We start from the raw sequence: 12,098 nt of genomic DNA, 5'->3' as shown, positions 1-12,098 counted from the left end.
GTACAAAGTCATGAAAGGTCACAGGGATTATGGCAAAATCAGATATGTGTCACTTTAAGAATCATTACGATAGCTTTTTTTTAAGACTTGGTGCAAAGTGGGTCAGTGCTCAAGTGGACTTATATTCACTAAGAGGAGCTGAGCTGCGGAGGACACACTGGAGGCTTATCAGCCCTGCCTGGTTAGGTTTTTGGATTGAAAGGGTGACTTCATATCTTGCAGATTATGTGTAAAAGTTTGGCTGATTGTTGCATCTATGACTTAAAGGAGATCTGTCAGTTATGAGGAAATTAAAAAAAATATTTGACAATAGAAAAAAGTATAAGACTTTTCTGAAATATGTGTCATTAGCAAATCAGATTATTTACCCCAGTATTACAGGGGCAAAATTTTTAACTTTTACCATTGTTCTCGCAAAGATCAAATGAAATTCTTTTCTCTGGGAATTACCAACTGCGTGTGGGGTGGTTAGTCATTACTGATCCTAATGGCAAAGGGGATCCTGGTGCTCAGATATATCAGGATTAGTGTTGAGCATTCCGATACCGCAAGTATCGGGTATCGGCCGATACTTGCGGGTATCGGAATTCCGATACCGAGATCCGATACTTTTGTGGTATCGGGAATCGGTATCGGGATTAATATCATTGTGTAAAAGAAAGAATTAAAATAAAAAATATGGATATACTCACCCTCCGACGCAGCCTGGACTTTACCGCCGTAACCGGGAGCTGTTGTACCTAAGAATGCGCGCTTGAAATACCTTAGAAGACGTCACTGCTTTGTGATTGGTCGCGTAGCGGTCACGCGACCGCTACGGACAAATCAGAGCGCAGTGACCTCATCTAAGGCCCTTCAAGCGCGCATTCTTAGGTACAACAGCTCCCGATTACGGCGGTAAAGTCCAGGCTGCGTCGGAGGGTGAGTATATCCCTATTTTTTATTTTAATTCTTTCTTTTACACATTGATATGGATCCCAGGGCCTGAAGGAGAGTTTCCTCTCCTTCAGACCCTGGGAACCATACAGGATACCGTCCGATACTTGAGTCCCATTGACTTGTATTGGTATCGGGTATCGGATTAGATCCGATACTTTGCCGGTATCGGCCGATACTTTCCGATACCGATACTTTCAAGTATCGGACGGTATCGCTCAACACTGATCAGGATTTGTCCTGTTTTGCCATTTGTCAAATCTATGGCTCATAAAAGGAGTGTTTATTAACCTACATTCTCATACATTTACCAGAAGAAAATGGTGAATTAATTCACTAATCCGTTAATAGGCAACAAATTAGCCAATTGCATATTTTTTCCACCTTCCATGAGAAGCCTAACTTTTATGCAGAATATTAATTACTAGATGGTGGCCCAATTCTAACATATCGGGTGTTCTAGAATATGTAGGTAGTATATAGCACAGGCTGCGTACTATATTGCACAGTGACGTAGTGTATAACATAGCTACGTAGTATATAACAGAGCTACGTAGTATGTAACACAGCGTACGTAGTATATAGCAGAGCTACATAGTATATAACATAGCCACGTAGTGTATTGCACAGCTACGTAGTGTATTGCATAGGCACGTAGTATATTGGTCAGCCACGTAGTATATACCTGAGCCACGTAGTATATTGCACAGGCACGTAGTATATTGCACAGGCACGTAGTATATTGCACAGGCACGTAGTATATTGCACAGGCACGTAATATATTGCACAGGCACGTAGTATATTGCACAGCCACTTAGTATATAACAGAGCCACGTAGTATATTGCACAGTCGACTGTTATGATCCAGTGACCTTGGAGCCGCATGAAACTTTCTCTGGAGTCGGTGGAACCTGTAATGACCGCAAATCCTGAACTAACACCGCAACTAGAAGTAGCCGTGGGGTGTGCCTAACAAACCCTAGACACCTCGACACAGCCGGAGGACTAAATACCCCTATAGATAGAAATAGGAATACTACCTTGCCTCAGAGCAGAACCCCAAAGGATAGGCAGCCCCCCACGAATAATGACTGTCAGTAGGAGAAGAAAAGACACACGCAGGTAGAAAACAGGATTTAGCAAAAGAGGCCACTCTAGCTAAATAGGAAAGGATAGGACAGAATACTAAGCGGTCAGTATTAAAACCCTTCCAAAAATATCCACAACAGATAATACAAAAAATTCCACAATCTAACTAAAGACGTGGAATGAATATCTGCAACCCCAGAGAATCAAACAAGACTGAGAAAATACTGACACAATCTAAGCTGGACAAGAAAACACAAAAGAATAGCACTGAATTATGAAGCACACAGCATGTGTGCCACAGAAAAACAACCAGACACTTATCTTTGCTGATTTGGCAAAAAGGCAGGAGGAACCAGACAGAGGTCCAACACCTCCCAACAACAATTGACAACTGGCAAGGACTAATGAATCCTGCATGCCTAAATACCCCAGTCAGAAATGCAATCAGCAGACACACCTGACCAGGACTGCAACCCAGGGACAACTGCATTACCACCTACTACCACCGGAGGGAACCCAAAAGCAGAATTCACAACAGTCGACGTAGTATATAACAGAACCGACACAGCCACATATATTGCACAGCTACATAGTATATAACACAGAGCACGTAGTATATTGCACAGCCACATAGTATATTGGACAGTCACGTTGTATATTGCCCAGTCACGTTGTATATAGCACAGAGATGTAGTATATAACAGAGCCCACGCAGTATGTAACACAGCCCACGTAGTATGTAGCAATGTGGGCACTATATGCGTGGTTAAAAAAGACTTAAAATAAAAAATAAACATATACTCACCTTCCGAAGGCCCCTTGAAGTCCTGGCGCCGGTGTGCGGTGCACGTGGCAGCTTCCGGTTTCAGGGTTGGTATGAGCGCAGGACCTGTGATGACGTCGCGGTCACATGACCGTGCCGTCATGGCAGGTCCTTCTCGCATAGCATCCTTGGCACCGGAACCTGCTGCTTGCACTGCCGAGGACAGCGTGCGACGTTGGAAGGTGAGAACAACCATACGCAGCATCAGTAGTAAAAAAGTTGGTCACACAGGGTTAATAGCTGCGTTAACTGAGTGTGTTACACCGCGGCATAACGCGGTCCGTTAATGCTGCCGTTAACCCTGTGTGAGGGCTGACTGGAGGGGAGTATGGAGCGGGCACTGACTGCGGGGAGGAAGGAGCGACCATTTTGCCGCCGGACTGTGCCCGTTGCTGATTGGTCGTGGCTGTTTTGCCGCGACCAATCAGCGACTTGGGATTTCCGTTACAGACAGACAGAAAGGCGGAAGTGACCCTTAGACAATTATATAGTAGACTAGATGGTGGCCCGATTCTAACGCATCGGGTATTGTAGAATATGTATGTCCACGTAGTATATTGTACAGCCACGTAGTATATTGCCCAGTGACGTAGTATACAGCACAGAGCCACATAGTATATTGCCCAGTGACGTAGTATATTGCACAGCCACGTAGTATATTGCCCAGCCCACGTAGTATATTGCCCAGCCCACGTAGTATATTGCCCAGTGACGTAGTATATTGCCCAGCCATGTATGACACAGGTTAAAAAAATAAACATATACTTACCTTCCGCAGGCGCGTTGTGGCTCTGTCGCCTGTGTGGGGTGCAGGCGGCAGCTTCCGGTCCCAGGGTGTGATGACGTCGCGGTCACTTGATGACTTCGCGGTCACATGACCGTGACGTCACGGCAGGTCCTTGTCGCGCAGGACCTGTGATGACGTCGTGGTCACATGACCGTGTTGCGGTCACATGACCGTGTTGCGGTCACATGACCGTGTTGCGGTCACATGACCGTGACGTCACGGCAGGTCCTTTCCGCGCAGGCGCGCAGGACTTGTGATGACGCATTCCTTTCATTAACTGCTCAAACAGATCTGAGTAGTGAGGTCTCGGTAGCATAACTTTTCATTTTTGTCAGCATTGAGTAAACTGATTGTCAGATGGTTTTTCATCAATGAAATTCAGAGAGTCGCATTTAGAGCAAACTGCATTCATATTCCCACAGTAGTGTTCATGAATTGTACTTTCATTGTCTGTTACGTAATGTGCAAGTTGTTGAATATTGTCCTGGTCGTGCCTTAGTTGGTAGAGCATTCGTTTTTTATGAATTTGGCGATCATGTTGTTCCTGTCGTACAACAGTTTGTTGTGGTGTCTCCGGTTGGCGACGGTGTCTGTGAGATTCCGCATCCTGGGCTTGTCTAGCAGCAGTTTGTTGTGGTGTCTCCTGTTGGCGACGTTGTCTGTGAGATTCCACATCCTGGGCTTGTCTGGCGGCAGTTTGTTGTGGTGTCTCCTGTTCCCGATGTTGTCGTTTTCTTGCTGCTGCTTTTCTGTCATCCTCATTGGCGTATTTTCGTTTACGACCCATTCTAAGATAGAAACACAGGGAGATGCCGCTCATACAGGGAGACGCAGGCACGCACCCTACACAATGGCGGCACTTGACAGCAGTGGAGGACAATAATGATTCCAGAATTCGCGGGACTGTGCCCGTCGCTGATTGGTTGAGGCCGGCTGGCCTCGACCAATCAGCAAGGCGGGATTTCCTAGACAGACAATTAGACCCTTAGACAATTATATATATATACTAGACTGTGGCCCGATTCTAACGCATCGGGTATTCTAGAATATGCATGTCCCCGTAGTATATGGACAATGATGATTCCAGAATTTGCGGCAGACTGTGCCCGTCGCTGATTGGTCGAGGCAACCTTTATGACATCATCGTCGCCATGGCAACCATTATGACATCTACGTCGATACTGTGCCCGTCGCTGATTGGTCGAGGCGAATTCACGGCAGACTGTGCCCGTCGCTGATTGGTCGAGGCAACCTTTATGACATCATCGTCGCCATGCTGTGCCCGTCGCTGATTGGTCGAGGCCTGGCGGCGTCGACCAATCAGAGACGCGGGATTTCCAAGACAGACAGAAAAACCCTTAGACAATTATATATATAGATAGACTAGATTGTGGCCCGATTCTAACGCATCGGGTATTCTAGAATATGCATGTCCCCGTAGTATATGGACAATGATGATTCCAGAATTCGTGGCAGACTGTGCCAGTCGCTGATTGGTCAAGGCAACCTTTATGACATCATCGTCGCCATGGCAACCATTATGACATCTACATCGATACTGTGCCCGTCGCCTGGCGGCCTCGACCAATCAGAGACTCGGGATTTCCAGGACAGACAGAAAAACCCTTAGACAATTATATATATATAGATTAACCATGTTTTAAGAATAAGACCTCTGTCTATTGTGCCGTCTAGATGAGCGAGGAGGACAAAACTGCTTCTGAAGGGTTAATTTGCAAGAGGACAAAGCTGCTTATAAAGGGTTAGTTTTCAAGAGGAGGACAACTGCTTCTAAGGCCGGAGTCACACTAAACCGTAATACAGACGAGTGCTATGCGATAAAAAATCGCATAGCACTCGGACCAATGTTAATCTATGGGACAGCTGCTATCATCCGTTGTTTTCTTGGCCGTATTATACGTGCGAGTGAAATCGCAGCATGCTGCAATTTGCATCTGTAGCGCCCCCACTGCCGCAGGGCCGAGGGGTACCCGGTACCGGGCCTCTGAGTCTCTGCTCTGGGGTTGTCACGGTGGCTGGGCCCGGTCCGTGACCCTGCTGAGAGGCGTACAGTAAATGATATGATGGATGTGGATGGTGGTGGTGCGGTGCAGTAAATAACGAGGACACCAGGTTGCAGTCTCTTTACCTCTTTACTGAAGGTCTCTGGGTCCTCAGTCCGGAATACGGTTAACCAGACTGCGCAAGTCCGGCCGGTCCGATGGCACCTCCAGAGTTCTCCTTACAGGTGGAAATCTGTGCCTTCCTGCTAGCGCTATGTGTTGTGGTCCTCCCCTGCTGTGCTTACGGGATAGTCCCCACAACTGTTGTGTCTGTTTCTCGTGTTCCCTCACAACTCGATTAGATGATCTTCTGCTAATCTTCCGTCCCTCCCTGATGTTACGGTTAGGACGGCACCCGTATGACGGGTAGGCTCGGAGCTCTTCCGGGACCCTAGAGTCGCCCCTCTCCACAGGTTGCCCCCTATGTCTTCGTAGGTGATTTAGGTGAGACAGCCCGTCTATGACTGACTGTCCTGCCGTTGGTTTGAAGTATTGCTTGAAGCTAGATTTATAAATACTTCCTCGGCGTTCCGGCCGCCGGTTGTGCGCCTCAGTAGAATGTTGCCTCGGTCTCACAGCACGACTCCTACTGGTATTCTCCTTGTCGCTTTGATCTCGTTTCTCACTCAGCACAATCTATCTCGCTTCTAATCCTTCCTTGGGCACCGCCGCTATGCTGAGCAGGCACGGTCCCGTTACGTTCTCTCAAGTTGCCAGGCCTCTGTCAGGATCCCACCCCTGACAGGGACCCTACCGAATCTTCCCCCACAACACCCTCTGCCACAAGGTGTTGCCTGGTTCCAACCCAGTCAGCTTTCTCCCTAACTTCCTGCCTGACCCCCAGTTTTACCAGTATGTGAGGAGTGGCCTAATGAATAGAACCCTTAGCTCCCTCTGGAGGCCCGGCTGTGAAATGTATTGGTGTCTGTGATACCTGGTCAGATGAACTCCTTCAGTGCCATCAGACGTACCATAGCTCCCCTTAGTGGCGGAGCCACAGTACTGCAACGACCAGGACTCTGGGGCGCTGCACTTCGCATATCAGCCGAGAATTGCCAATGAAAGTCTATGGGTGCGAGAAAAACTCGCACACCACACAAACCATCATTGTGACTTGTGAGAAATGCGCACCGGTGTCCTATAGAAAAGCCGGCAATTCAGTGCGCTGTACAGTAAAATCACACTGACAGGTTAAAATAGAAAAGCTAAAATAAATGTCTACACATAGTACAGGTGTGTATGTATATGTGTGTGTATATGTATGTACAGTGGGGCAAAAAAGTATTTAGTCAGTCAGCAATAGTGCAAGTTCCACCACTTAAACAAGATGAGAGGCGTCTGTAATTTACATCATAGGTAGACCTCAACTATGGGAGACAAACTGAGAAAAAAAAATCCAGAAAATCACATTGTCTGTTTTTTTATCATTTTATTTGCATTTTATGGTGGAAAATAAGTATTTGGTCAGAAACAAAATTTCATCTCAATACTTTGTAATATATCCTTTGTTGGCAATGACAGAGGTCAAACGTTTTCTGTAAGTCTTCACAAGGTTGCCACACACTGTTGTTGGTATGTTGGCCCATTCCTCCATGCAGATCTCCTCTAGAGCAGTGATGTTTTTGGCTTTTCGCTTGGCAACACGGACTTTCAACTCCCTCCAAAGGTTTTCTATAGGGTTGAGATCTGGAGACTGGCTAGGCCACTCCAGGACCTTGAAATGCTTCTTACGAAGCCACTCCTTCGTTGCCCTGGCGGTGTGCTTTGGATCATTGTCATGTTGAAAGACCCAGCCACGTTTCATCTTCAATGCCCTTGCTGATGGAAGGAGGTTTGCACTCAAAATCTCACGATACATGGCCCCATTCATTCTTTCATGTACCCGGATCAGTCGTCCTGGCCCCTTTGCAGAGAAACAGCCCCAAAGCATGATGTTTCCACCACCATGCTTTACAGTAGGTATGGTGTTTGATGGATGCAACTCAGTATTCTTTTTCCTCCAAACACGACAAGTTGTGTTTCTACCAAACAGTTCCAGTTTGGTTTCATCAGACCATAGGACATTCTCCCAAAACTCCTCTGGATCATCCAAATGCTCTCTAGCAAACTTCAGACGGGCCCGGACATGTACTGGCTTAAGCAGTGGGACACATCTGGCACTGCAGGATCTGAGTCCATGGTGGCGTAGTGTGTTACTTATGGTAGGCCTTGTTACATTGGTCCCAGCTCTCTGCAGTTCATTCACTAGGTCCCCCCGCGTGGTTCTGGGATTTTTGCTCACCGTTCTTGTGATCATTCTGACCCCACGGGGTGGGATTTTGCGTGGAGCCCCAGATCGAGGGAGATTATCAGTGGTCTTGAATGTCTTCCATTTTCTAATTATTGCTCCCACTGTTGATTTCTTCACTCCAAGCTGGTTGGCTATTGCAGATTTAGTCTTCCCAGCCTGGTGCAGGGCTACAATTTTGTTTCTGGTGTCCTTTGACAGCTCTTTGGTCTTCACCATAGTGGAGTTTGGAGTCAGACTGTTTGAGGGTGTGCACAGGTGTCTTTTTATACTGATAACAAGTTTAAACAGGTGCCATTACTACAGGTAATGAGTGGAGGAAAGAGGAGACTCTTAAAGAAGAAGTTACAGGTCTGTGAGAGCCAGAAATCTTGATTGTTTGTTTCTGACCAAATACTTATTTTCCACCATAATATGCAAATAAAATGATAAAAAAAACAGACAATGTGATTTTCTGGATTTTTTTTCTCAGTTTGTCTCCAATAGTTGAGGTCTACCTATGATGTAAATTACAGACGCCTCTCATCTTTTTAAGTGGTGGAACTTGCACTATTGCTGAATGACTAAATACTTTTTTGCCCCACTGTATGTATATATATGTATATATGTGTGTGTATGTATGTGTATATATATATATTGTATATTTCATACAGAGCTAGATAGCAGAATAGCCGGTAATTCAATTGTCCCCAATAATGTTAGTAGTGTGTGTGTAAAATTTGGGAGCTGTAGGTGTTAAATTAAAGGGTTAATTCACGGAAAAAACTGGCGTGGGCTCCCGCGCAATTTTCTCCGCCAGAGAGGGAAGTGAGGGCAGATATTAATAGCCTAGAGAGGGACCATAGTTATTGCCCCCCCGACTAAAAACATCTGCCCCCAGCCACCCCAGAAAAGGCGCATTCTGGCACTTAGCCTCTCTCTTCCCACTGTCCTGTTGCATTGGCATATGGGGTATTAAGGGGTTAATGTCACCTTGCTATCGTAAGGCGACATTAAGCCTTGGTAATAATGGAGAGGTGTCAATAAGACTGATCTCACTGATCACTATATATATATATATATATATATATATATATATATATATATATATATATACATACATACATACATACATACATACATACATACATACATACATACATACATACATACATATATACATATATATATACAGAGGTAGGTGTCAAACTGCATTCCTCGAGGGCCGCAACTAGGTCATGTTTTCAGGATTTCCTTGTATTGCACAGGTGATAATTTAACCGCCTGCATAGATAATGATTCCTGCACCTTGTGCAATGCTAAGGAAATCTTGAAAACACGCATGGTTTGAGGCCCTCGAGGAATGCAGTTTCACACCCCTGTGTGTGTACGTACGTACGCACACGCACACACACACACACACACACACACACACACACACACACACACACACACACACACACATATACATACATACATACATACATACATATAGACTTTATATATGTTGTCACGAATATTTGAGCCCATGGATCCATTATATGTCCATTTTGCAAGCCGGCAAGAAAATCTCGCCATACTGATGTCACACGGATAGTTTGATGCGAGGAAATCGCATCCTTGCATTGCACACGGATCACTGTTCATAAAACATGTAAAACGGATCGATTTCTTTTTTTTTTTTTTTATACGTTGTGTGTGACGTCGGCCTAAAGGACTAATTTGCAAGAGGACAAACCTGCTTCTAAAGATTTCGTTTGCAAGAGGAGGTCAAAACTGCTTCTAAAGGTTTAAGTTGCAAGAGGAAGACAAAACTGCTTCTAAAGGGTTAATTTGCAGTATGGGACAAAACTCCTTCTGAAGGGTTAATGTGCAAGAAGAGGACAACTGCTTCTAAAGGATTAGTTTCCAAGAAGAGGATAAAACTGCTTCTATAGGGTGCTGGAATTCCTCTTACCTGTTTATAAGAGTGTTCAACATCTAGTGTAGGCAACATTAAACCATAGTACATATCTTCTCTACAACTACACTCTGCACACTCTGTCTCCCCTCATGGAGTGGTATCTCACAGCTCATAAGCAGGAAGTCTGTGTCAAAATAGTGAGACAGCAGAGAGCCAGACATCAGCTGACTTCAGTCTCCCTTTATTAAAGGACCAGAGCTATTATTACTAAATTAAACAAGATTTTTAAGGTTTTCAAGATGTTTTCAGTCGATTAAAAGTTTGTCGCAAAACGTACAGCAACTTCTCGCAGAGTGATTTTATGTAAAGAATTTTTAAGCAATTTTTTTTAACGTTTTTGAATAACGAGCAACGTTTTTGTTATAAAATAATAAGACAGAACAAGAAACGCCACAAGATAAAATGAAAAAAGAAAAATGACTTAAAAAACAATCAAACCTCAAGCCTGCAAATAATCGGGCACATGATCCAGCAGATAACACCTGTTAGTCTGTGCTTAGCGGCTCTGCAGGAGGATCCTCCACCATAAGATTCGGCTCTGTTCCGAAGGATTTGGTGTCGGACTGGTTCCTTCATGGTTTTTAGATTTTTCCTTCTGTACGGTGAAGATAAACACTGTAAAGCCGATGAAGGTTCTGTAAAATGTCTGATATTTCTCCCGTTTCTTTCAGAAGCTTTGCCTTAGAGGAAGGCGGAAAGGCTCCCAGTTAAATTACGAATTGTCCGAGGAAGTAAAGAAGGAAAAGCTGCCGGATCTGGCCAAGCGAGCGGAGGTCCTCGCCGAGCATGCTCCGCGGAGTGAACTGTTGTCGGTAATGTAAATCCTTTTTTTTTACTTTTACATGTTACTCCTCTATCCCGTTACTATCTCCCAATAGCGGCAGCCATGTGTGGAGAGATATCTTTTTTTTTTCTTTTTCATTTTTTTGTCGACATGGTCAAATGAGGACTTGTTACTGGAAATTCCAAGTGCGGAGAAATTGTGAAAAATGTGCCACAATTGGTTTTTTTTTTTTTTTAGTAACCATGTTCACTATATGGTAAAACTGACCTGTCAATCTGATTCCTCCGGTCAGTACGATTATGCAGGTATCAAACATACATAGCATTTTTTTTCAAGTAGTGAAAATTTTTAAAAAATGAAAAAATAAAAAATTTTTTTGCTTGTCACCTGTTTCCAATACCTGTAACATTCTCAATTTTTGGTCAATGCGTTTATGTGAGGGCTTATTTTTTGCGCCCTGAGCTAACTTTATTACTGATACCATTTTAGGGTAGATACAATGTTTTGATCGCCTCTTATTGCACTGTTGCAAATATTTAGTTTTTTTTTTTTTCTCTTTACGCCGTTCACCGATCAGGTTATTTACTTTTATATTTTGATAGATGGGATTTTTACAGATGGAACGATACCACATATATGGGTGTTTTTTTGTTTTTTTTTCTAATCTTTTTATTTTTAATGGGGCAAAAGGCTTGTGATTTTACCTTTTATTTATGTTTTTAACAACTTTTTTCTTTTACTTTTCACTATCTGTTAGACTTTTACTACTGTCTGATTGCTTTTTCTACCCACAGGAATGTGAACAGGATATAAGAAAATGGGCACTCTTTAATAGCATGGCATTACTTTATAAAATTTGTACACGTCTTTTAAAAGAGTTGTCTAGTTTTTATGTAAACAAAAAAAAAGACTGCTTGCGTCTTCATTTGTAAATGGGTATCGGCAGTGTGATGGTGTGATATGTTATGTGGGTATCATTTTGTATATATTTATATTTTACTGGTTTTCATAGTGTTCTCTTGTTGCCCTGTATCATTCCGTGTGTTCCCCATATTGTCTAGAGTCTCAATTACCTTCCAAAAGGCTGATAATTGAATTAGCTCACTTACTGTCTGCAGCCTGACTGTATCTATGCCTCTTGATGACCCCCTGTAGTGCCTTAATCCCCGAGGCACTTTTGTCAGGTCTGGGAGGCCTGAAAACCACCCCAACCTGTCTTACTACCCCTAGACATAAAGAGGGGGCTGGGGAGGACAGGAGCTGGGAAGTCAGTTCCTGTGTGGTGAGGATGGTGTAAACACAGCACGTCAGAGAGAAAGGGAAGCGTATGGATTTTTTATCCTCTGTCTGCTGGATTTTTGGACCCTCATCTCCTTGGACTTTTATC

General features: G+C 44.1%; 1 protein-coding gene across 10 annotated transcripts in view; it reads left to right on the top strand.

Annotated features, from left to right (window-relative positions):
- PHF14 (PHD finger protein 14) overlaps window positions 1-12,098 on the top strand; it is a 233,952-nt gene that overhangs the window by 87,088 nt on the left and 134,766 nt on the right. For 8 of the 10 annotated variants that reach the window (XR_013216731.1, XR_013216730.1, XR_013216729.1 and 5 more), the window contains one exon: window positions 10,599-10,739. Coding sequence is in view for 7 of the 10 variants with exons in the window: in XM_077268104.1 (XP_077124219.1) it covers window positions 10,599-10,739 (141 nt within the window). In the remaining 3 variants the exon portion in view is untranslated. The remainder of the gene's footprint in view (window positions 1-10,598; window positions 10,740-12,098) is intronic. The other 2 variants (XM_077268103.1, XM_077268099.1) reach the window with 1 other exon arrangement.

Source organism: Ranitomeya variabilis, chromosome 6 (genome assembly GCF_051348905.1).
Source record: "Ranitomeya variabilis isolate aRanVar5 chromosome 6, aRanVar5.hap1, whole genome shotgun sequence".
NCBI classification, from domain to species: Eukaryota; Metazoa; Chordata; class Amphibia; order Anura; family Dendrobatidae; genus Ranitomeya; species Ranitomeya variabilis.
The sequence above is the reverse complement of the archived record's forward strand: the minus strand, read 5'-3'. Positions and strand labels throughout refer to the sequence as shown.